The sequence below is a fragment of the Tamandua tetradactyla genome, chromosome 2, assembly GCF_023851605.1.
Source record: "Tamandua tetradactyla isolate mTamTet1 chromosome 2, mTamTet1.pri, whole genome shotgun sequence".
NCBI classification, from domain to species: Eukaryota; Metazoa; Chordata; class Mammalia; order Pilosa; family Myrmecophagidae; genus Tamandua; species Tamandua tetradactyla.
In genome coordinates, this window is record NC_135328.1 from 17,799,778 (window position 1) to 17,823,422 (window position 23,645).

The 23,645-nt window shown below is 37.0% G+C and overlaps 1 protein-coding gene across 1 annotated transcript in view; it reads left to right on the plus strand.

The window, feature by feature from the left end:
- Positions 1-23,645, plus strand: part of TMEFF1 (transmembrane protein with EGF like and two follistatin like domains 1) — a 106,914-nt gene that overhangs the window by 11,462 nt on the left and 71,807 nt on the right. Inside the window, exons 2-4 of the mRNA XM_077140306.1 lie at positions 11,398-11,507; positions 17,419-17,548; positions 21,838-21,864. Of these exons, the coding sequence (XP_076996421.1) occupies positions 11,398-11,507; positions 17,419-17,548; positions 21,838-21,864 (267 nt within the window). The remainder of the gene's footprint in view (positions 1-11,397; positions 11,508-17,418; positions 17,549-21,837; positions 21,865-23,645) is intronic.

The following is a 23,645-nucleotide window of genomic DNA, read 5'->3' on the forward strand; positions in this document are numbered from 1 at the left end:
TTAATCCTTTGTGCTCTTCAAAACCATTGATTTTTCAAAAGTGTCATGTATTTTTCATGGCTCAGTTGTCTCATCATTTTTTGAAAAGTCATTTCAGGTTCTAAAGTTCTTAACCTATTATTCTGCCTTCAAAAACTCTGGCATGTATTATGTTTTCAACCACAGCTCCATTTCTTTCATTTTTGTTAGCAGATTCTGAGTCTACCTTTTCACATTAAGAAAAATATAGGAGAACTAGTGTTAAAAAGCACAATTATTGTTCAATGTAGAAAATTTGAGGAGTATGGGAAAATACAAAGAAGAAATTTTTGATGATTGACATTCCCCTGCATGATCTTGGAAAGTTCATGTTGAAATTCTTTTTTTTGAGATTATTTCATTTTAGACAAGAAAAATCTTTAACCTTTTTTCTTCCAATGGTTTTTGCTTTGCAGTTTCTGTTTTTATTGTTCATAGGTCAGATCTCCTTTTAGGTTATTCAAGCTCAGTTTATTTTGCGTTGTCAGCTGATCATTTAATATTGTTTAGCAAGTGAATCTAATTGCTATGTCAGTTCTGTTGTTTATAGCCTCGTTGATATATTTAGATTATTATTTACAAGTTAGCTCAGCCTTTCTTTAGTGTCATGTGTTCATTTTTCATAGTCCTTTTATCTTTTATAAAAATAGTCTCAAGTTCATGCATGCTGGTTTGAGATATTTTTTAGGCGGTGCATTTGTGTGGGCCATTACTTTTCCTTCTTCCATGTCCAGACCATAAGTGCTTCTTAATTCCCATTTAATTAAAACTTATACTTAAAAATTTTATTTATTTTTGTAAATCATTAATTTACAACCAGTTTGCTGGGATTTGAGGTTGTGCCTCTTAAATTTTGGTTTTGATGGTTTTAGCCAGAGGAGAAATATCCCTTATAGTTTTCAGTGCTCTTTGTAATGCTCTCATTTAATCCTCAGAGTCCTGTGAAGGGATTATTATGCCCAGTTTTACTCCAGGGAACTGAACTTTCTCAGAGAGATTTAGTACTTGGTCAAGATCATATCGTTACTTAATCAAGTAATTGGGAACTCTGAGTCTGGAACTCTTTTTAGTGCACTGGAGTTATGCAAAGTTGTTTTAAAATCGTTTTTTTTAAGAGTACAGATTCTCCTGTGCCAGTCTGCAGGTTGTGCCATAGATTTTCGTCTTTGTGGGTGACTTCCCTGGGTTCTGGATATCTCCTACTCCACTCAGTGTTGCAGACACCAAGGAATAGAGGTTAGAAATAGTACCATAGGGTATCATTCATGTTTTTAGATCTATGTGTTGATTTTAAAAATGTTGATGCAGGATGTGTTGAATGTACTTAGAAACTCTTAAGACACAAATCTAAGCATGTCTAAGTTGCAAAATATAAATGGAATTATAACTATATATACAGTTTTATGGCTTGCTTTTTTTCCTACTTCACCATGGGTCTTGGTGTTCTCTCCTTATCAATCCATGTGCTTCTACCACATCCTGTGGCCATACAGTTCCCTATCAGTTTTTTTAGTTCCCAACAGATGGACATTTAGATTTTTTCACTTTGCTGTTAATAAAAAATGCTTAGGTTAACAATGTTGTATATAGTTTTGTATGCATTTTCCCCCATCCCTATCATAATTTCCTAGAAATAGAATTGCTGGGGTTAGAGGATAAAGACCTTTACCATTAAAAATTTAATTAAAATTTCATTACATATTGCCACATCATCACCTTGAAAGGTTGTGGCAATTTCTGTTCTAACAGTTGGTTTGAGTGTTCATTTTTCCATACCTTTAGCACTGAAGCTAAAATGACAATAGTAATAATAAAAATAAAGCTAACACTTACTGTTTGTCTTGCATTGTTTTACATGCTTTCCGTTTCTTAATTTAATCCTCCGTCAATATTATGGGAGCAATAAAGTGTTTGCCCCCATTTTACAGATGGGAAAATGGAGGCATCGAGGTGGCAGATGTTTAGGGTCACATAGGTGGTAAGTAGCAGAGCCAGGATACCAAGATCTTCACGGTCTAATTCCAGGTCTGTCTCTGAAACCCCAAATTATAATGCCTGTTCATCTTTTGTTTCTGTTTTTCCAAAATTTAAGTAGCATGAGTGTTTAATCTAATTTTAAAAACTATTTTTGTTCTTAATTTTTAAATTGGGCTATAATTCATATAATTTTAAAGGATGCAATTCAGTGTATAAATTTACTAAATTTACAGGTTTTAGTAAATTCACTCTGTTGTGCCCCCTCTCCCCCTCCCCTGGCAATCTCTAATCTACGTTCTATCTCTGGATTTGCCTATTCTGAGTATTTCATAGAAATGAAATTCTACAATATATGGCTTTTTGTGTCTGGCTTCTTTTACTTAGCATAATGTTCTGCTTAGCATACATGTTGTATCATGTAACTGTTTAATTTTAATGCTAATACAAATTCATTGTGAAAACTTAAACACCAAATAAAGGAGAGAGCTCAGACTCTACTGAAAGTTAACTATGGTTCCTATTTTGGTAAATACCTTCCAGGGTTTTTTTTTTTATTATTATTATTTTGAAGTTTTAAAATATTAATTACCATCTATTTTCAGCACCCTTCCAGGGTTTTTTTAATAGGCATTAGACAAATCAGGTTGCATTGTATTCATTTTAAAAATATCTGCCTCTAAAAAAACTTGATGTGTCACGGCAGGCAAAGTAGATTTCCATCATTATTTTCAGTAACGGCTGGGTATTCTGCGAGCAGTTCAGTTTATGGATCCTTGACAAGTGGGAAGTACAGGTTTGCCATGCTGGTGTCTGGATCCCAGAGGGAGAGAGAGTCATGGTTTGAGCTCTTTGAGCAGCATTGGATGGATCCCGAAGACCTTGGGTCCCTCTTCTGCTGGACCTGGGGCCTAGGTCTCTTCACGTTTGTTCCTGCAGCAGCTTGTCATGCAGGTCACCTTGCCTGAAGTGTCCCGACCCTGTGGCATTTAGACCTGCAGTAGGCAGCGGGTGGTAGGTGTGGGGTGGAGGGTTGTCTAATAAAGGGGAGTTTGGCTGTGCTGTGTAGAGTGGGATGGGAGAATATTGGAGCTAGATCATCTCAGAGAGATATATGAACTCTCTTTCAATAAATACAGCTTAGAGAAGTTGTAGTTGTCTCTGCTGTTAGTGCTTTATAATGTTAATGGAGACTGCTTTTGGTTTCATATCATGAAATACTGAGTACAGTTTGTTTTTCCCCCTCATCTCCTTATAGTACAAGCTGACCAGTGTGATGTGATTAATTTAGTAAACAAATCAGAGAGATTTTAGTTTCCAGTTCTTTGGATATGCAAGGACTGAAGTCAACATTAGCTAAGTCTATTGCTTGACTTTACCTAAAGTGTATTTCCACCAATGTGTCATTAGCGTGTGTCTCAGATTGGGAAATAAAAGTGAATCTTTGTTGTATTCCTTTTTGTTCTAAGCAGTGAGTTGTTTTTGAATACATTATCTCATCTAATCATTACAATAGCTCTGTAAAGGTTATTTTTATGCTGATAATCAGCTTGTGAACTTGGCCCTTACCCCTAAATTCCATGCTTTGTTCATTATATAGCAAAGTGTCTTGGGTTGTGTTTGAAATCACATTGAATTTTTCCTCCATTAAGTATAGCCAATATAGAAATGTGAAAAGGGCAGAAAATCATTTTTCAACTGGTGTGATGTAGTTTCTCTTGCTATTTTTTATTTTTCTTGGGCAGAATTTTCCTGTATACTTTTTATACATTATCATAATGTATGTATGTACTTTTCTTTCTGCCTTTTCACTTGACATTTATAAGCATATTTCCACATTGCCACATGATATGCATAATCTCTTTAAATAGCTCAGTAATATTCCATGGCTGTACCAGAGTGTTCTTAACTATTTCCCGGTTTTCTGGTATGTGGGATATTTTGAATATTTAAAAATTTTAACATTTCCGCTGTTTTCAGTGTAGAGATTGTGGAACTGTCTTGTAGGCAGTGTGACACAGGATCAGGAACAAAGTAGGCTAGTTTTGGGCCATCCACCTGGTGTCATGCCAGAGTGGGTTAAGTGTGCTTTTCTGGGAAAAAAAAAAAAAAGACAGGTTTCCCCAAGTACTATTAACATCTAGACGGTGTGTATAAACCCACAGAAATTTTGTTCATAAGGGCGAGGTAAAAGCTTTGAACAGGTCTTGTGGGTCAGTCAGTAAGAGATGAACGAAAAGAGGTGAATAATAGAAGTGAACTAAAGATTTCTACATGTTCAAAAGGCCTTAGAGAACATTCATTTGTAGAACTTTCTCCGGCCTGGCTCTGAGGACTGAAAATAGCACTGGCAAGATGAAATGGCTTTATGAGGCTGGGGCAAACCCGTTCTGAAGATGACTTGACATGGCAGGAGTGGATGAGATGGCTCAGAGGAGAAAGAAGATGCATGACATGATGGGATGATTGAGGGCAGAACATCTGTGTACAGTAGGAACCCCCTCCTCTTGATACGTGGAATTCTGATAGTTGGCTGGTTAATTGAGAAGGTAATTTAAAGTGGGAGGTACAAAAATAATTCAAAATAAATATATGTAGCATTTTGTTTTAACTTCAAAAACACAAATAAATATTTATTAATAAACATTTTGAAAGGGGGCCAAGAATTTTCTTAGAGAAAAACTGGCATTTCCTATTTTTTAAGTAAATTGTAATCATCATGCATTGATTAGATTCCAGTTTTAATCCCTTCATAAGGGATCTTAAAGATTTGCAGAATTCTAGATTTTTATCTTGCTTATACCTAATTCAACAGTAGTTTTTTTAAAAGCAACTCACCTTTTCTAGGTCTTCCCATAGCATCTAATTTAGTTTTCATAGAATCTTTACTTTCACCCATATGAAGTGTTGGAATCACATAATTGCAGCCACAGATACAGTTGGCGTACAGAGGCACACAAGAGCTGAAGTGCTCCTGGGTGCCAGAGAGAATGGCCTGGTAGCCTGAAGGATTCTTTATGATATGTGGGCGTTAGTTGGCATCTTAGTTTGCTAGGGCTGCTATGACACAGAGAGTTGGTTTAAACAATAGAAATTGAATCTCACACTTTTGGAGGCTAGAAGTCAAAAATCAAAGCCTCAGCATTTCTCCCAGAGTCTGTAATGCTCTGGGGCTGGCTTGCTGTATAATCCTTGGAATTCCTTGGCTTGCACTTCTGCCTCCGTCACAGGGTGGTCTGCTCATTCTCTGGCTTCTTCTAACTTCTGGCTGTTTCCTCTCTTTGTAAGGCCTCCAGTCATATGGATTAAGGCCTACCGTGATTCACCTTGGCTTCATCTGAACAGGATTTTGAACATCCTATTCACAAATGAGTCCACATCTCAGCTGATGATGAACATCTTCAGAGGTCCTGTTTACAAGTGGATTCGTACCCACAATCGTACGGATTAAGACTCGAACAGGTCTTTTGTGGGGTCATGATTTAATCCCCAACCGTGGAGGTGTTTTAGAGAGAATAGACTTTGGTTCATCTGGAGAGTTGATTAAGTTGGAGGTCACTTTGAAGAGTGCTGTGGATGTGAACTGGGCAATGGGAGAAGAAAAAGAAGTAAGTGAAAGAGAGAAATGGAGAGAGTTGGGGGATAGAGAAGTTGGCTGCTGGAAAGAGTCGGAAGACTAACGCAATGGCTATTGGATCCTTAGAACAGGAGGTCGTGTTGACCCTGAAATGAATTTTGGTAGGAGGATGAAGAAAACTGTCCTTGTTGGAGATGAAGGTGTTAGGCAAGAGAGGCCCCTGCGATGAACCAGGGCTTGACATCAACCTGGAGGCGATATGCTTGGGTTCCTCTTGGAATAGAAGTTATATGGTAATGTGCAGAGATTTTAAAACGAGTTTGACTCATTTTGCTTACAGTGATATGTTAGAGAATTACATGTAAAGTCTTTGCACCACAGTTATTCTCAACTGGGACTGGATCTTTGTGCACCCCCCCCCCCCCACAGGGGATGTTCGACAATGTCTGTAGACATTTTTAGTTGTTACAACTGGGAGGTGGGAGTGCTGCTGGTGTCCAGTGGGTAGAGGCTGGCAGTAGTGCCACACACCCTACAGTGCATAGGACAGCCCCACGACAGAGAAGTATCCAGCCCAGATGTCAGTAGGGGTGTTGAAATGCTGAATTCTATGTAACATCTTACAAAGTTTTCTGTTCACTTTCCGTAAGTGTTCGCTAACTCTTTAGAGCTCCAGAGCCACCTTCTGTTGAAGTGAAGGGTGATAGAAAAGTCCTCTCATCTTGGAGGGCTGCTGGGTCTCATTTTGAACCGCAGCCTGAATCTTAGTTAGTGGGGCCCAAAACTGGGGGCTTTGGCAGCTCAGGTTTCTAGTTAAGCAGGGCTCCTTCCCCCACTGTGTATTGAAATGTTGATGAAAATCTACACAAGTTTTACATTTAGAGAATTGTATAGAGAGCCGATTTGCAAGAAGAGCAATTTTGCTCTGAGCCACTCTTCCCAGTGCTTCTTTGTGTAAAATATTTCTATTTGGAGAATTGATTTCTGAGGGCCTTAGTACTGACTCATCCATTTTGCTGAATTTTCATTTTGGGTTCAGGAAGGCAGGTGTGTAATCACCTCCTCATTGACAGGTAGTAGAGTGCCCTCTTGATGACTGGTACTGTACATAAAACTTGAAAAGAAGGACAGTTCAGAAGATGACCTACAAATAGATTTCTCATTCCTCAGATTTGTTAGGAGTCAGAGCACCAGGAAATAATGATGCTCTTGATAAATTAATTTGATCCTGTGAACTGTGACACAAAATTATTTTAGGATATTTGTTTGGAAATGTCGGACTGAATTTACATGCAACCGTAGTATTAGGATTATGATTAACTTCATGTATCAGACCTGACTAGCAATGGCTTAAAAGATAAAGCCTGCCTGTCCGTCTGCCCTCCTCCTCCTTTCTTCCCTCCTTCCCTCTCCCCCTCCTTCCTTCCCTCCTTCCACCTCCTTCCCCTTCTCTTCCTCTCCCTTCTTCTCTTCCCCTCCCCACCTCTTGCTTTGCCACCCCCTCTCCCACCAGTAAGTCTGGAGGAGGGAGTCTGGGGATATGTGGTAATTCCACAAGTCTGCTTTCTGTCTTTCTGTTCTGCCATCTTTAGCTTGGAACTTCAAACACCATGCAGATGAGATGGCAGCCAACCTTAGGCAACAGATTTGCTCTCCAGAAAGGTAAAAAAAGAAGGACGAAGGAGGAAGGGACAGTGCCTCTATATGAATTGTGGCACAGAGCAGGAGGCTGGGAAATAAGGTCATAGCTAGGCACCTTGTTTCCGTGAGTAAAATTGGGGTTCTCTTCCTAATAAGAGGAGGGAAATGGACCTAAGGCAGGCAGTTAGCAGTGACAGTAGAATAACAATTTAAAATTACATTCATGAGCTTATGACATTCATGACTGTGTGTCTTCATAAAACAGTCAGTCTGAACATGATTATCTGTGGAATTTTTCCATTAATATTCTTTACTTATTTGTTGAATGTTAGTTTTGTCGATAGCTCTCGAGGAAGTCATCTCAAAAGGTTTAAGAAGGATTGATGAAAAACCTCTTAAAATTGAGAAAATTCTTTCCATTGACATTTTTCCTTGCAAATGAGGAAAGAAATTCTTATTTGAGTTTGATGACAGTCTATCCTGGTCTGGAGCATGAGTTTTTCTAAGGAATGTTGTTTGGAAACCACTGATATTAAAATTGTATGCACTATTATGTTAGTTGTTTCTCTACTTATACTATCTTCCTAGATAATTCTCTTTTCTGTCTTTTAACATTATGCATAGTGGGAAGTTGGAATATTCTTTATTTTCAAATGTCATTTCCACATGCTGTACACTGATCCTACTTTAGTTTTATAATCAGAAAAAAAACCCTTAACATTTCAAGGTCATTGCAAGTCTTGCTTGTCTGATATTGTTCCCTATGTTGCAAATCCATATTTATCTCCCAGTCAACTCCTAGAACATTTATAAATATCCTGTACAGCACAATTTTCCCCTTATATATAGACTATATCGAATTCATTACTAATTGTTCCATATGTTAGCAAGATATATAAGCTCCCAATTAGATATTTTTCTGTGTTCCAAATTCTTAGCATAGTATTAGACACATAGTAGATGCTTATAATTGCTTTCTGACCAACTAAATAATCACATTTAATACAGATACCCATGGAATAGCATGGATTTGTTAGTAAGCCAAGCATTAAAAAAAATGACTAATATCCAGTGTAATCAGAATTTTATGATTTTTACCCTCACCTAATAATGCAGGACTGCTAACTCCCTCACCCCGAGTTTATTCTAGGAGACCCAAAGGGGAGTTTCAGGTGGGCTCACTAATCCATTCTGGCCACTGTCACTTGGTACCTGTCCTTTTTCTTCCTGCCATGCTTGCTGATTTCAGAGGTGTACCTCCTTGCCTGGCATTCCTGGCTCCTTGGCCTTGCATTGTCCTGCCAGCTGATATGCTGGGGCTGTTGAGGTGCAAAAACGGGAGATTCCCTCTGCCTCTATTATATATTGTCATGTGGGCGTCAAAGTAGGGCTCCTTGTAGCTTGCCTTGTTGCTTCAGAGGTTTTAGTGCAGGCCATTCTTTTAATTTCTTGCTGTAGCCTCTCTCTGTCTCTGTCCTGATGAGCTCTTGGGGCTGGGCTTGGGGAGCAGTCCAAACGATGGACCCCCACCACGCTTGGGATCAGCCTCCTGCCCAAGACCAGTTCCCTGGGCCAAGCTTTTCTGCCTCACTAAGGATGATTTTTCTCCCCAAATGTCCCTTAGTTCTTCATTCAGATGATCACCAGACAAGTGTGAATTGTAGTGGCAGGGGTGGTTTAGGTTCTAGCTTGGACTCCTGCTGTACCTATAAAATACAGAAGGTAAAACATATAATAGTGCAAAAGAACCTCAAGCCAAGGTAACAAGTTGTAATTCAGACCCTAGTCTTGGGTCACAGACAAAATAAAACCCTTTTTTTCCTGTTTTATTATGTCTGATTCTGTTCTTGTTTGTAATGGAAAGTAGTGTGAACTTTAAGGCTCTAAAGAAGAGAGAAATGCACTAAATTTTATTTCTCAAATTGTGCACTTTTTTTCTGTGGCCACTAATTTAAATCTGTAGTTGAGCAAAAATGCCGTGTATTCTAACCCTCTTTTCTTGGGTATTTCTATATTGGTATTTAATTGTCTTCCTGAGTCTAAAATGTTTGTTTGACAGTAATTGGAACTGGACCTTGTGTAAGTTCCCAGGAGAAATGTAGGTAGAGAGAAACACATACACACTTAGGATTGAGCCTCAAGAGCTAAAGCAAATGGTCAAGGGGAAAGGGAAGAGTGAGGAAAAAGAGGTGGATGATAAATAAGACTAAGAGACACAGAATCTGCCATACCCAAGGTGAGAAAGAATTGGAAGAGGGTCCTCTGTGCTTGGACTAGTTTGCAAAACAGACCAGCAAATAACTGTATTAATTTACCCCCCTTTTTTTAAACAACAAACGTTTATTTTCTCATACACATTTCTTCTTAAGTTTTCACTTTTTTTTTTCTGACAAATGCTTGAACTTCAAAGTAATCCAAATCTGTGCACCTGAGATCCATTAAAGGAACAGAAAGGAAAGTTTTTGTAGCCCCAGTTCTATGGATGTCTCCTTACCCTGGTGTAGCGCTTGCTTCAGGGAGTATTCAGGTAGGTGTTGTTGACTTTCATCTCCTCGGGGATCCAGGCACTTGACCTCCAGTTCCTTAGGAGGTTGTCCTAGGAGGAAGTAGGAGCCCCAAGTCATCATCACAGAGCAGTGAGAACAGCTGGAACAGGGAGAGGCCGTGAGTGTCAGCAGATGTCTTAGTTTGCCAGGGCTGCTATAACAAATAACCTGGCTGATTGGCTTAAATGATAGGAATTTATTGGCTCACAATTTGGAAGCTAGAAGTCTAACATCAAGGTATCTGCAGGACATGCTTCCTCCTGAAATCTATAGTGTTCTGGTGCTGGCTTGCCAGCAGTCCTTGGGGTTCCTTGGCTTATAGATGCATTTCTGCTCCCATCATGTGGCTGTTTCTTTCTCCTTCTCTGGCTTCTCCTAACATACTGCGAAGGAAATTCCTCTTCTTGTAAGGTTTCACCATATTGGATTAAGGCCCGCTGTGATTCAATTTGGCCTTATCCAAATAGGAGCTTTAAAGGTCCTGTTTACTAATGAGTTCAGGAATTAAGACTTGAACATGTCCTGGTTGGGGGACATGATTCGATCTACCATACCAAAACAGATCAAAGTAGAGAGATGATCTTCTTGACGGACCTACCGAGTCCTGGTTTGTAATCTAGAAATAGAAAACAACCAGGGATGGGGGCTTGCTTGGAGAAGTGCTCTCAGGTATGTTGCTGGACCTCAGGATGCTCTGCCTACAGGCTTCTAGAGGGAGATGCAGGAGACCCTGAGACATCTCAGGGGATGGGTGGGTGCTCCCTGAGGCACTCAGCTACTGAGCGCCTCAGTCAGAGCTCAGCTTGGGCCTGTCTGCTTCCACACTCAGGTGTTTCTAACCAAACCAAACTACTGGGTTTGGTTACCTAAACAGTAGGGGGAGGGAATGGGAGTTGCTGTGGTTCTCACCCAATCCCAAATTGGCGGCTTTATTTAGCACCAACCTTGGAACAATGTATTTGGTGACCTAGAAAGCTTATTTTGATGTTTCCAGAGCAAGACTGACATGAAGCAGGCGCAAAATAACCACAGGGTGCTAGTATGTGAGTTGACCTTACTTCCATTGGTAGAGTAAAATTAAGGCTGCCATTTAAAAATTTTAAGACTAGCAAGATTTTTAATCTCTTTAAGTCTATGCACATAAGTGTTCCATATCTGTCTATATTACGCAATTCAGGTCTACTTTATAATCGTTTTGTCTTGAAAATAGTTTGTCTAGAGTGAATATGATCACCCAAAATTTATTCTGGATACCAAAAGGATTAATGTTCCTTCTAGTTATTCTTATATAAGTTATCCTTAAGAAAGAAATCTAAAATAATGAAGACAATTTCTATTGGTCTAGGCAGGCCAAGATAGAAGTATTCTATAGATTTAAATTCAGAAATTATGTTAAATCCTGAAATTTTGAGTTTTAATTTGATGTGGATTACTTTCAGGCCTATTATAATGTTGGATTTTCTTTAGGGAATACTGAACATTTCATGTTCTGTAAAACTTGCTTTTTGTATATTGTATCTGATTATATACTTGTGAATGGTATGCTCAATACATTTGAAAGATTTCCTTTCTTTTGTTTATATGGGTACATTTGGATACAAAAGGCCAAATATATATGAAATACTCTTTCCTTTTTTACAGAATTAAATGTGAGGGAATCCGATGTAAGAGTTTGTGATGAATCATCATGTAAATATGGAGGAGTCTGTAAAGAAGATGGAGATGGTTTGAAATGTGCATGCCAATTTCAGGTGAGGAAACTAAACATTTTTTAAACAGTTTTCTATCTTTTTCATATTTTATAATCTTACGTTCTTCAGGTTAAAATGCTTAAAACACCAGAACCCCAAAAGGAAGCTGAATTTACAGCCCTCCAGTTCTGCTTTTTTGGTTGGATAATGCCCTATTATTAGTATCTTCCATGCTTTTTCATGGAATTTAGAGACCAAATAATAGACAGGAAAATGCTTTGAAAAAGATATTAAAGTTCTTTATAAATGTAAGGTATTATTGCTGAATGGAAATAAGGTGCAGATTGTAGTAGAGTCTTTTATTTGAAATGTTGGTAGTTTTTTCTTCTCCTCCTTGTCTCTCTCTTTCCCTTCTCTTATTTGCTGCTGTCTCATTTCTTTAGGTCAAAAACTGTGATTGCCTGAGCCCCTCAGTGTGGGTCAGGGTTAGAGATGGGCTAGAAGGGGTCCCTCAGGCTACGAGTGTGCTTGTCTTTGCTTTTTAGATGCTCTTTTAGTTGTGATTCTTGTCTAAAAGAAATAAGGGAAGCAGAATGTATCATAGTCAATTCATCCTTTTAAAACTTTTTGTGATTAAATGAAAATTGGGCTTCAGAGTGTTTCTTACAAGTTGGTTCCTGATTGTGAATTTGAGATGAGACTAAAGGGCACTAGAAGTTTTTTCGCTCGTGATCATGTTCTAAATCATCCACCATTTTGGATTTTAAGGGGAGTAAAGGGTACAGAAACCAGGGGTAAAGGTATAGGAGAGTCAATATTTCCCATAACCTCTGTAACCTCAGGCCATGATTTGTATGATTGCAGGTAATTCTCTCTGTATCAATATTCCATTTGGAAAGAGAAAGCACATTTCCTACCTTTTTTGTGATATTGTGATGAGGATCAAAATCAGAAAGAGAACTTGCAAATGCAAACTCTTTGAAAATTATAGAACATCATGCTTGTTTTCATTAAAAGAAGTGGTGAGTTTAGGTAGAGAAGGCAGGGTTGATGGATGTCCTGTTGTCCAACTGGCAAGGTTCCTCATAGTCAAAAGGTAGTTTACAGCTGACTATGCAGCCTGTCCAGGAGGGCATCTCTTGGGCAGTTTTGAGGCTGAGCTAACTCGTGCCCACCCCTGACTGGTTACTCTTGGAATAACCTGGCCAATCTGTTATGTATGTCTGTCCCGCCCGCTCCCCAGGCCCTCTTTAAAAGGGCCTTTTTTTTTCTCACTAAAGTGGTCTTCTTTGCTTTAGTAGGTATCTGTGATGGGTGCCTGGCTGTTAGGAACTCTTATATCAGCCTAACTAGCACCATGAATAATTGCTTAGAAGAAGTATAAGGAGGATCTTTTTTTCGGTTACTTTAGTTATTATTTTATATAGTTATGCTAACTTTCAGGGCTATGGCACTCTGTTTCTGGGTCTTAGGTGTCACAGAGTTATTCAAAGTTCCATAGCATTTTATTTTTTTGATCTATCTTCAGGTTAACTAACCCTTTCGTCTCTCATCTCTATTCTACTCATCCAGTTGAGTTTTTAAGTGCAGGTATTTTGTTTCTAGAATTTTGTTATTGTTTCTGTTTATCTGCCGAAATTTTCTATCTTTTCATTAATTAGAAGCATATTTTCCTTGAGCATAGATATTAGAGCTGCTTTAACATTTTTTGTCTGATAATTTCAACATTTGGAACATCTTGGGAATATTCCCTGTTGATTGTCTTTTCATTTGAGAGTGGATCATATTACTTAGAATTAGAATAATTTTTAGTTTATCCTACACGTTGTTACTGTGTTTTAGAGTGTCCAAATTCTGTTCTGTTCTCCCAGAGAGTATTGATTGTTATTTTTGAAACAGATGTTTAAATTAGCTGAACTCTTTTACATTAGACATTTAAATTAGCAGGCTCAAGTCTTGTAGGGTGGGCAGCAACACAATTATCTGTTCATTTCTTTATGCTCAGCTGGGCTACTTGGAGTCTGCCAGAAATTTGGTCTAAGTTTATACACAAGAATCTGAGACCCCTCCTTTTCTGAGTCTCTCTTCTCTGGGATTTCCCTCTCACTTTCCAGGGGCTCTGGGTTTTTTTATAGGAGTTTTAGCCACCCTACACGGGAAAGTCTAGTGCTGTTCCCCTCTTCCAACTGTTTTAAGTATTTCCTGAGGTTAAATTCCTTGATGTAGAATTTTTGGGTCACTGGGATGCTCATGTGTAGATTAACATTTTCACCAAGAACAGTACATCAGATTGCTTCTTTCTTTGTAGACTATTAGTGGATTTTTAGAATCCCTTTAAATATTATAAAACTGACAGGCCAAAAAAAAGTTTTTATTTGCATTTGATTAGTAGAGAAATTGAGAATGTGCCATGCACTTACTATTTTTATTTCTTTTGTGAATTATTTCATATTTTACCCAGTTTTTGAGATATCTTGTAGATACTTTAGCAATATCTCTCAATTCATTTAAAAAACCTGCTTGTGATTTAGCATGCTTTCACGGCTAATATAAGCATTCTGGGACATAATTTAAACACAGGATTTAAGTATAGGATTATTTTCAGCTTTTTATTAATTTGTGTGATCTCTATGAGTTATGATAATAGCTTGTTTCTACTTGTTATAATATTTTCCTCAAATTTTAAAACTATAATCTATATTTTTGACATAGATGTTTTAGTTATATAGTCAGTCTTTTCCTTTACAGTTGATTCCATTGACTTTTATTGTTAGAAAGTCCTTTCCCAGCCTGTGATAATTAACTATTCATCTATATATTTTACAGTTTGTTTACAGCTTTAATTTTTAAATTTATCTTTTTTAATCCATTGGAATTATTTTTTATAAATGATGTGAGGAGTTTTAGTCAATTTTTTTTTGCAAAAATTTCTTTTTGGTGTATATTTGTTCAGTAGTCCATTCCTTCTGTAGTGGTTCACATGTTTTCTTTAAAAAGGTATATAGTTTTAATTCAGTCAATTCAGGAGTCTTATGAAGTAAGAAGAGATAATCTCTCTTTCCCTCTCTATTCCTGTTTTTCTTTGGGAGCTACAGTTGACAGTTTGGTGTGTATTCTTTCAGGCTTTTTCTTTATGTGTGTGTGTTTTCTTTTTTATATTTACAGAAATAGAATCGAGCTACACCAGTAATTCTACAACATGCTTTTTTAACCTGATAGTATAACGCTTATATTTCCACATTATATAGAGAGCTAATTCATTGTCCACTGAGTACACATATCACAATTTAATTATTTATTCACCCATTGATAAACATTTAGAGAATTTTTAACCTTTTTGCTGTTAGCATCCTACATATATTTTTTACTTATACTAGTATTTATGAAGGCTTGATTACTAGCAGTACGATTGTTGACTCATAGTGCATTTCTATTTAACATTTTTACATAATTGGGTCATTGTATGATGTTATAATCAATATTCTCTTAAATTATCGTTAACATGTTTCTTAGCCTTTGTTTTTTCAATTATGCTTTCTAATGACTTAATAGTGTTCTATCATTTGGATGTACCATACTTTTTTCCTTCCTTTAGATGAGTGCTTAGCAAAAATAATGTATTATTTTGTTTACTAATGAAAGGATGTAATTGGCTAGAATTTTGAGTACAGCTTTTGCCACATCCTATAAAATCTGATATAGTGTGTCTTAAATTTTCTGAAGTTTATAATTGCCTATATAATATTTTCTTTGTCTAGTTATTTTGGAAGATGATTTAAATTTTGTAATTTATTTGGGGCTTTTAAAAATTTATTGAACTTCTTTTGCTATTAATTTCCATTTTAAAAAATTTATTGAACTTCTTTTGCTATTAATTTCCATTTTAATTGTGTTGTATCAGAGTGTAGACGATAAAATTTGCTGTCCAATTTTTTTAGTCACAGCAAATATTTATACATAAATATATATTAAATTGGCTTATTTCTGCTAGTTAATTTTTTTTAACAAATATGTATTTATTAATGCTTATAATACTGGAATGAAAGCAAAAATGAGAAAAGAGTCTACAACAAAGCCAGAGTTTTAAACATCTGTTTCTGCTGTGTGCATCTAGTGTAAGGTGTGAGAAGTCAGAATGGGGTGTCTGGGGGAGGTAGTAATTGGGAGGTGGCATGGAGGCTGCCGCTGGGTGCTGGCGATGTTCTGTTGATTGACTGAGTTGCTTCTATGTGTGTGCTTGCTTTGCAGAAAAGTAATTGAACTGAATTATCTTCTCTGCACTCTTTATGTGTGTTATATTTCAATACAGAATTTAGAAAATATTTTTGTTCATGGTTAACAGTTTTTATTTGTAAAATGACTTTAAGCCTCTCTGCCTTAAGCCCCCTTTAACCTATAGTAAAACTGTTACCATTTTACTTAGTCCTGCTGCATTTAAAAAGTATATGCAGTTTTTAAAAATTTATTGACATTTTACATAGCTTCTGGATTAGAGCCACTGTGCGCCAGGAATGGGGGATGAAAGTTAATCTAAGGGCAGTGCTGATGCCATGGTCGGTTCTCTGGCTGGAATAGCAGGTGTCGCTGGTCCTGAAATGGCTGTAACGGAAAAAAGGGTGAATGCTGCAACTTACGGGAGTTCTGTTTCACTTCTTGATAATTTTTGATTATGCATTTGTGAGTCAAAAAATGAAATATCTGTTATGACCAGAAAGACCTGTAGATAATGGAATACTATTTAAAATGTAAGCATCTTACTGAGAATAATGCTCATGGTGTCATTTCCCTGCTCGGAAGTTTTCAGTTCTTATTCCCTAGAGGATGAAGTGTAGGCTCCTTGGTGTGACATTTAAAACAATAAAACAACCCCCTTCATGATCTGGCGCCTGCCTACTGTTACGATCTGTCTTGTCCCTTCTAGACCAAGTCGTTTTTGGATTGTTTCCCTAGATGACCTGTTGTAAGGTCTAGCCATGTTTGTCTGCTTTCCATTTTTACACGTGTAAGTCCTGTGCCATTGCTCAGATGTGTGTCACCTTTTTTTCTTTTTCATCTCTAATTGCTGCTCATTCTTCAAGGCTCAGTTCATGTTCTGTTTTCTCTTAGGAGGCTTTTCTAGAATATTCTGGTTTACAGTAATAGGTATTACCACCTCCCTGTTAATTGGTACATGATGTATTTAAAAAAAAGTTTTTATTGACAAATTTTTACACACATAGAGTCCATCCATCCATATACAATCGGTGGCTCACAATACCATCATATAGTTGTGTATTGATTGCCATGATCATTTTTAGAACATTTGCATCACTCCAGAAAAAGAAATAAAAAGAAAAAAGGAAAAACTCATATACCATACCCCTTACCCCACCCTCTTAATGACCAGTAGTTTTTCATCTACCCAATTTCGTGATTTTTTTTTTTTTTTTTTTTTTTTTTTTTTGGTGCATGGCCTGGGAATTGAACCCGGGTCTCCCACCTGAAAGGCATCGTGATGTATTTTTAAAAGCATTTCCCCCCCTAACCTTTATGGCTTTCTAACAAGACGGTAAGATCTCTGAGAAAAGAGATTGTCTTATTTTATTTTGTGTGTTCTGTAGCATTTACCTTGAGTATTGAATAAGTGAGTTTTGATAATAATAAACGACATTACATAAATAGTGTGTTTTATAAACATTGCCAAGAATTTCCTCTTATATTATCTCACTGGGTCTTCATAGTAAGCAAATGAAGTAGCTGGAATTGGAACGTTCATTCTCATTTTTATGGACAGTCGATAGTTATTTTCATTACAGAGGTGGAAAAAGGTATGAGGAGGTAGCATAACTCTTTTTTCTTTAAGCCAAAGAAAAGAACAAATTATTCTGTAGTAGAAGTATGTCATAATACTGTGGTCTTGCATTTATGAATATAAAATGAGCTATTAATATTCATGCTTAGTTCTGAGAATTTATTTTTGTTTCTTTTGCAGTGCCATACAAATTACATTCCCGTCTGTGGATCAAATGGGGACACTTATCAAAATGAATGCTTTCTCAGAAGGGCTGCTTGTAAGCATCAGAAAGAGATAACAGTAATAGCGAGAGGACCATGCTACTCCGGTATGTGATATTCTTCTGAGTACGTGTTAGAAATGGTTTCACCGCATTTTCTAAAAGGAAATATTCCAAGAGATAACTGCTGCATTGATTGGTGGTGGTGATTGTGCAAAGAGTTTGGGGGAGGCTCTTTTTTGCACCCATTTCATGTTGTTGTCCGTCCCCCCTTTTAATAACATTTTTATTGTATAGTATAAAATATATACAAAGCAAAGAAATAAAAAGCGGTAGTTTTCAAAGCACTCTTCAACAAATAGTTACAGGACAGATCCCAGAGTTTGTCATGGGCTACCATACGATCCGCTCAGATTTTTTTCCATCTAGCTGCTCTAGCATATAGGCCTCCCCCTTTTTTTAAGTAGATTTTTCTTTTATTGTGATGGCTTATATCATGTTTCAGCTTGGCTTGGTGATGGCATCTAGTTGTTTGGTCAAGCATTGGCTGTCTTGTTATTGTGAGAGTATTTCAAGATAGAGCTTTTACAAGCTCTATCATTGTTGATGATGATTGCATCTATGGCCAACAAATGAGATTATCCTCATGAGTGTAGGGAGTCTCCTCTAATCAAGCTAGAAGTGAGGATTTCAGAGGTTAGAAGAAGAAATCAGGCTCAACATTGGTATTGGATCTTTCTGAAGTTGCCAGCCAACCAGCTGGCTTCCCCTGGGAAATTTGGACTAAAGATTTCCGTCACTCTGGATTAAGGCTGACCCTCATTCAATTCGGCATCCTCTAAATAGGCTCTTCGAAGATGCTAGTCACAGATGAGTTCAAACCCATAGGACTGGGGGTTAGGTGTTAGATATGTCTTTGTGTGTTAAGTACATGTAACATAAAATTGACAACTTTGGCCACTTCACATATACATTTCAGTAGCATTAATTAAGAGCACTCATGTTTTGCATCTATCACCACTCTTTAGTTCCAGGGCTTTTTCTTCACCCCGAAAGGAAACCCTGTACCCATTAAGCAGTCATGTCCCATTTCCTTCTCTCCCGACCCCTGGTAAACTCTAGTCTGCTTTCTTTTTCCATGAATTTCCCTATTCTGGATGTTTCATATAAATGGGATCATAAACTATGTCATGTTGCTTTTTAGCCCCATGTGGCCTTGTACTCACTGTGTTATTTCTCAGGACATTTTTTAAGGCTTTGTAGGACTTTGCAAGTCCTTTGAGCTATGATTTTATAATTAGAATAAGATTTGGGGCTGGGGAATGAGGCAGATTTGGTTGATTTTTTTTATTCTGAGAAAGGTTTGGAAAATCTACAGAAAGCCAATAGTGGTGTCCCAGGATGTTGTTTCTTTTCAAGCTATTTGCTTTTAATTCCCCCCCCCCATACCATTTTGTGTATTTACTTTCTTCTCTTTGCCTTCTTGAATTTTGGAAGGTATTACTGTTAATTTCTTACTTGCATAAGTGTTTGGGGGCGAGGATGCAGGTGAGGTATTTTAGTTAGCATTATCATATGGTTAGCAGGAGAGGTGAAGACTATGCTTAGGTATTCTATTCCATTTACTTTCTTTCCCTATTTATTACAGTGTTCAGATTTTCTTGCTTTTACTGAATAATTAGGTGCCTAGAGAAATTATTATTATTTGATGTGATTCTTACACATTTCTCTAAATTCTTTGTGTTTTACAGACCAGACCTAGAAACTGGAGTGAAACATGAGGTTCCTTACAATCCCAAATTAATTATGCACTCTCTATAAGGAGCCTAAGTACTTTGAGAGGCAGTGAAAGTTAAGCATTAGGAGGTGGAGGGTTGAAAGGAACACTGCCTGAGGGTTAAAATATCTGGCTTTTTAGTAGCTCCTGCTGTATGACCTTGGACAGTTCCCTTACCCTCCTGAATTTCAGTTTCTTATGCTGTTAAATGGTTATCATCATTACTTGGACATGCTACGTAAGGATTGTAATGAGCTAAACTGTAAGGTGCTATTTTCAGAGTCCTGTTCTGTCCTGAATGGGCCAGTCTCTCTCATGCCCTTTGGGCTTTTATAGATTATAGTACCGGTGCCAGGAATATTATTGTATTTTACCCATTTGATCATTCTTTTCTCACACATAAGGATCAGGCTTAAGCATTTCTCCTCTGTGAAATTGTACTTCTGCGACAGCCATTCTTCTCTCCCAGCAGAGTTGTTCACACCTTCCTTGTCTTCAGTGCTCCTTGTACATAACCCTCTGTAGGCATCATCCCGAATTGGATTTATCTGATGCATCTGTCCCCAGCAAGTTCCACGATTCTCACCAGGAAAGCCATGTGTGCAGCCTAGGGAGGTGTGTTCAATATGTGAGGGTTGGGGTGGACTTGTGCAGTGAAATATAATCAACAAGAAGAGCTCAGCCTCATCATGAGAGTAGCCATGATATTCACTTTATTCGTTTATTGTAAATGACTTTAAAAGAGGGCATATGATTTATATATATATATATATATATATATATATATTTTTTTTTTTTAATATTTATATATTTTTAAATTAGACATAGTTTATTAAAATAGAGATTAGGAGTGAGTGTAAAGTTCCAGAAGATAGACTAGAGTGTAATGGGCAGGAGCTACAGGGAGTAAGAAAGATGGTTCTAATAAGTAGAGTTGTTGAAATATGGAATGGGACGCCATGGTAAGTAGCTAGTTTTCCGTCTTGGGACACGCTTGGGCAAAGGCATGGTGGGGTCCACATACTTGAAGAGAGGAATCTTTTACGTGGCACTATGCAATATGCAGGAAATGCTTATTGGGGATCTAGTGTATGGGGCACTCTACTAGAAACTTGCCCATACCTTGTCTCATCTAATTACAGCAGTAAATTTGCAAGGTAGACTTTTTTTTTAAAATCCCATTTCTTTTTCTTTTAATGCGTGAAGATTTAAATTCTCCGTGGATCTAAAACATCAGGGTCTAACATGATATCTGTTGGATCCAAAGCCCATTTTGGTTTATGAAATCACATTCACGGGCCCCTTTCCTCTGGAATGATATGACTATAATGGCAGAATCATTAAGAAAGTCTCATTTCAAAAATTTATACTACTGTTTTGAACCCATGTTAAGGCTTTGTATAAAATCACGTAAAGATTTTGCAGTTGGCAATATGTAAGTTGTGTGTTTTTTTCCATTCCCTTATCTGAATCTTGGATTATCCTCTGAAGTGATAAGAAGGGAAAGGAGCAATAATGTGTCAAGTGTGTTTCCCACCCTCGAGAGCTGTTCAGAGTACTGGAGTGGATTCTCTAGGATTGGGCTCTCCTCTCGTCTCTGGAAAGCGCTGGATAAAGCACCAGATTCTCCCCTGCCATCTCTGCTTGTTTAGGTCTCTGTGATGATACTCCAGTGTTATTCTGCTGGGTTTAAACGTGCTCATTGCACTATGTGCTATTTTTCTAGAGTTATAAAATTTTCTAGAAAAAAAAATTTACTTATTTTCACTTATTTTTAAACAGCTTTTTTGATATATAATTTACGACCCTTACAGTTCTTACCCCATTAGAAGCACGCAATTCAGTGGTTTTGGTATAATCACAGAATCGTGTATCCGTCATCACCACAAGCGATTTTAGAACATTTTCATATCTGCAAAAAGAAACCCTGCATCCCTTTGTTATCCCCGGCCCCCCATATTTTACCTTAATTACATTTTAATCATTTTAGCCTGGCTTCTTTTCAGGTAACTTTGAAGGAGGGTCTTTAATTTCACTGGTAGCTAGTCTCCAGGCTACCACTTAGTGAGTTTTCTTCTGGTTGGGTTTCCTAGAAGAACTTAATTTCATTAGTAAATAGGAAAACTTCAGCCCTGAGGTTATTTCCTTCTAAACCTTGGGACTTTCCTTACCTTTCGGCCTTTGGCCTTTATCCACACATTTCATTGAGAATATTTTTGGGAAAGACCCAAAGCTTCTTTCTTCCTTTCTCATGAAAGCAGCTTGTTCATTATTCCTCTCAAGTTTTAACAAAATTTAAATTTTCTTCTAACTTTTAAATGTGTGAATTAGAATGAATTATATTTGGCCATTTATTTAACGATATTTATTGGTCTTTGCTCAGTGCAAGGCGCTTGGATATTTCCTGAATGGGGTACAAAGATGTATGAGACATAGATGATTATGTATTCAAGAAATTTGTATTTTGAGACAGACATCAAATAAGTATATAAAAATAAACTATTGGATATCAGAAGAGGAAAGGCCAATATGAGAATGGATATCACAAGAAATTTTGCTATCTGATAAGATGAAATTTCCAGGAAGAGTATTCATATTCACTCTTTCTTTTTCTTCTCAGATAATGGCTCTGGGTCTGGAGAAGGAGGTAAGTATCAAATACCACTTAATGGGCATTTACTTATTTTCACTTATTTTTAAACAGCTTTTTTGATATATAATTTACGACCCTTACAATTCTTACCCCATTAGAAGCACGCAATTCAGTGGTTTTGGTATAATCACAGAATCGTGTATCCGTCATCACCACAAGCGATTTTAGAACATTTTCATATCTGCAAAAAGAAACCCTGCACCCCTTTGTTATCCCCGGCCCCCACCCCCCTTATTCTCTTCCTTCTCAGCCCTAGGAATTTTTTATTTCATGTAGTTACTTTTCACTAGAGGTCTGTTGTTAAACTAAGGGAAAAGTGGTATAGCTTCTCTTAAAATGAGCTTGCACCAGAGTGCCTTCTTTGCATCATCCCCACAAGTGAATTTAGCTTGGGCCACAGTGTTTATACCTTCCCCACCTCATTACTCCCAAAGTTTTACTGGTAAGAAAGTTACAAGATAAAGGGTTAAAAAAAAAAAGCCTTAGATTGAGTTGTGCGTAGAAAGGACTTACAGAATAATTCTAGTAGAATCTAGAGTTTAATTTAAACCTTTAAATTTTTCCTATTTATTTTTGTTGGTATTTTACAAATATATGAATGAACTGTTTTTGTTTTTTTAAAAAAATGTTTTTAAACCTAGTATTTGGAAACTGTGTAATAGAGTTTACTCTAAATTATCCAAATTGAGAATGATTTATCTATTCCATAGTTTATTGAGGCTGTAGCTCTTAAATGAGTACCCACTGTATTCAAAATAGTGTTTTAGTGTGCTCTGGGGATACACTAAAAGATTATTCACCAGGATAAAATTCACACCTAAAAGAAAACTTCAGCTGTGATCCTTTGAACATGATCAGAAACTTTACTCCAGATTTCATAGATTCCTAAAATTTCAGAGTTGGAAAAGATGTTCAAGGTCATCTAAAGAATAGAACTGTCATGAAGAAGAAGTTTGAGGATGACAGTTTCTGCTCAAAAAATGAAAAAGATTAAAGCTGTCCTACAATAGAATATGACTTAACTGGATGGGTTCAAGCAGAAGCTTCATGATTAGTGTGAAGAATCACATGACAACTTCTACATCGTAGAGATGAAAAGGCCTTTAAGAGATAATGTGGTCTAGTCCCTGTCGTCTGATATTATTAAGAAACTGTCCTTGCTCCTATTTTTTTTTTCACATTTTAATCTTTTTATTTTTTTAAATACCAAAAAACACAAAGAAAATGCAAACATTCCTATTTTGATCATTCCATTCTACATATATAATCAGTAATTCACAATATCATCACATAGTTGCATATTCATCATCATAATCATTTCTTGGAACATTTGCATCTATTCAGAAGAAGAAATAAAACGAAAACAGAAAAAAAATTTATACATACCATACCCCTTACCCCTCCCTTTCATTGATCACTCCTTGCTCCTATTTTAAAGAAGAGAAAATTGATCTCAAGATTTGGTTAGATAGGATAATACTGGATGTCTTGCCCTGAGGTTGTAAGTTGGTAATTTTTATGGAGTATGAGTCAGAAAGGCTAAATGGAATGCTCAGATTAGCATGAAATGCCGATAAACTCATGGTGGCTGTGTTGTTCCTGGATCTCATGTTTCTAAGGTTTAAAAAATACCTAGAATTATGATCAGTGGAACCTGTATTCATGAGATTTTAGGGAAACATTTCTACTTAAAATGCAGACAGACACCAAAAATCGGAAATATGGAAGTATTACCTTAATTTCCTAAAACAGAATATTATGATGTGTCCTTTTTT